The 2,107-nt window shown below is 51.8% G+C and overlaps 1 protein-coding gene across 1 annotated transcript in view; it reads right to left on the bottom strand.

Annotated features, from left to right (window-relative positions):
- The window catches only part of Muc5b (mucin 5B, oligomeric mucus/gel-forming), a 31,871-nt gene that overhangs the window by 1,361 nt on the left and 28,403 nt on the right, over positions 1-2,107 (bottom strand). Inside the window, 5 exon segments of the mRNA XM_028786892.1 lie at positions 353-398; positions 541-663; positions 758-844; positions 1,414-1,527; positions 1,960-1,997. Of these exon segments, the coding sequence (XP_028642725.1) occupies positions 353-398; positions 541-663; positions 758-844; positions 1,414-1,527; positions 1,960-1,997 (408 nt within the window).

Raw genomic sequence — 2,107 nt, 5'->3', positions numbered from 1 at the left:
ACCAGCATCAATCCCTCCCTGCCTCCCGTGAGCTACCCACCAGCATCTATCCCTCCCTGCCTGCCGGCTATAGACACATTGCCACTTGGCTCGACTTTAGCAGTCACATCTCCCCACTATGGTGGGGCAGCATACTCCAACCAGGAGCCAAACAAATCCTTCCTTCAGATGACTTTGTCCTGTGTTTTGTCACAGAAGTGACAGAAGTAACTAACACAGCTTTCATGAGTGGCCCACCCCATCTCTCATCCTGGGACCCTGGGTGGGATCTGCCACCCAGTGGGAGAAGCTTGTATTGCTTTTGGTGGGAACTGGATGGAGCTGGAGGAGATAGGAGATGTCTTCAACTTACCCTCTTTTTCACAGGAGTAACAGCAACCTGTTTTCCTTAGTGTTCCCTACAAAGGCAAAAACAGATCAAGACTGGAGCAGAGTTGGGGTAGAGGGACAGGTCGTAGAAATACAGACTCCTTAGGGTAGAGCCTTCCAGGGGCATGGTAAGGGTAGACCACCCAAAGGCAGGGCCTCCCAAGCACATACTGTGCAGTTGGATACATCAGGGCAATCGGTGGGGATCGGGGTCAGTACATGGACTCCATTCTCAGCCCTACAGTTGTATGCAGTGCAGTTGTCCACAGGACTGTCCACCCAGGTTTCATTGGGCTGAAAAGCAAATCACACAACAGAGGTCTAGGCAACATCCACTCGTGGCTGAGACCTGCTCAAGGGAAGGTCTCCCTCCACCCTCTGCTATTACCTGTACCACGTGGCCCTCTGGTGTGAGGCAGGCATTCTGCACACACTCCCCGCAGCACTGCTCTGGCACTGGCGTGTACTTGAAGCCCTGTGGGGTCAAAAGGGGTGGTCATGTCTGTCATGCATCCTAGCCACCCTCCTGAGCACACATTTGGGGCTCTGGGCTTTCTTAATAGGAACTGCAGAAAGGTCATGCATGTCTTTGCTGTGTTCCCAGGTCTTATGTCTTAGCTCACCCTGCTTCTCTTTGTCTTTGACTGCAGTGGTTCTCAACCTTCCTAATACTACAGCCTCTTAATACAGTCCCTCGTGTTGTGGTGACCCACCACCATAAAATGACTTCATTGCTACTTCATAACTGTAATTTTGGTACTGTTATGAATTGTGATGTAAATATCTTATATACAGGATATCTGAAATGTGACCCCTGTGAAAAGGTCGTTTGACCCTCAGAGATGTTGTGACCCACAGGGTACCATACTAGAGCCATTTCTACCGAGTTCATCAGCCTGCACGTCTTGTCCTCCAGTCCTTACCCTCCCCCTACTTTTCCCATTGGAAAAGAGGAAGACCTCAAAATGATGGTGAACTGGAGGACTCTGCGTGCTAGGCTGCCATGGGTAGCCTCTCAGGGTGTTTTCTAGGCCACAGGCTCACCTGGGGACAAGAGGTGGTACAGAGTGTCTCCTTACACTCTACTTTTGGCTCTTCATTGCCCACAGAGAGGCAGGTGCATGTCTGGCAGGGACCCCCTGGGAAGGTTGTACCGACCTAGAGCAGAAGAGAAGAGTGACACAGGAGGCAGGGCAGATGTGGGTGAGCACACACGTCAGGATGTGTAGCTGAACCCAGGTAGAGCCCACAGGGCCCAGATATCTTCCCCCTAACATATGATTGTTCCTCTAGTTGAACACAGGTACCCAGTGGGCAGGGACAGCAGTAAGCTGGGAGACCCAAAAGCTGAGCACTCAGAGGTAACAGTTGTGGCAGGCCCTCTTTCCACAGCTCTCTTTACACACACACACACACACACATCACACACACACAATGATCTTATGTCCTATGTCTTAAGGGTCCAGACTCCCTCTTTGATCTGCCCTTCGTAGCAAGAATGTCAAGACAAGACCAGGGACTGGTGAACATGGACTTCCCACCCACCTCAATCTACCCCTGCTATCCACCCTGCCTGGGCTGAGCCCTTACCCCATAAACGGTGTCATTGTATGTACACAGCTTAGGTCCTGAAAGGAAAGGGGATTGAGTATGCATCTGCCAGCAGGGCACAAACCCTTGCTCCCCCTGCATCCCTGGACTCCATTGCCACCAGTCTCAGTGTCCCCTCCCCCTTGCT

Source organism: Grammomys surdaster, unplaced genomic scaffold (assembly GCF_004785775.1).
Source record: "Grammomys surdaster isolate TR1022 unplaced genomic scaffold, NIH_TR_1.0 125603, whole genome shotgun sequence".
Classification (NCBI taxonomy): Eukaryota; Metazoa; Chordata; class Mammalia; order Rodentia; family Muridae; genus Grammomys; species Grammomys surdaster.
Note: the sequence above shows the minus strand (reverse complement) of the source record. Positions and strands in the feature narration are given on the sequence as shown.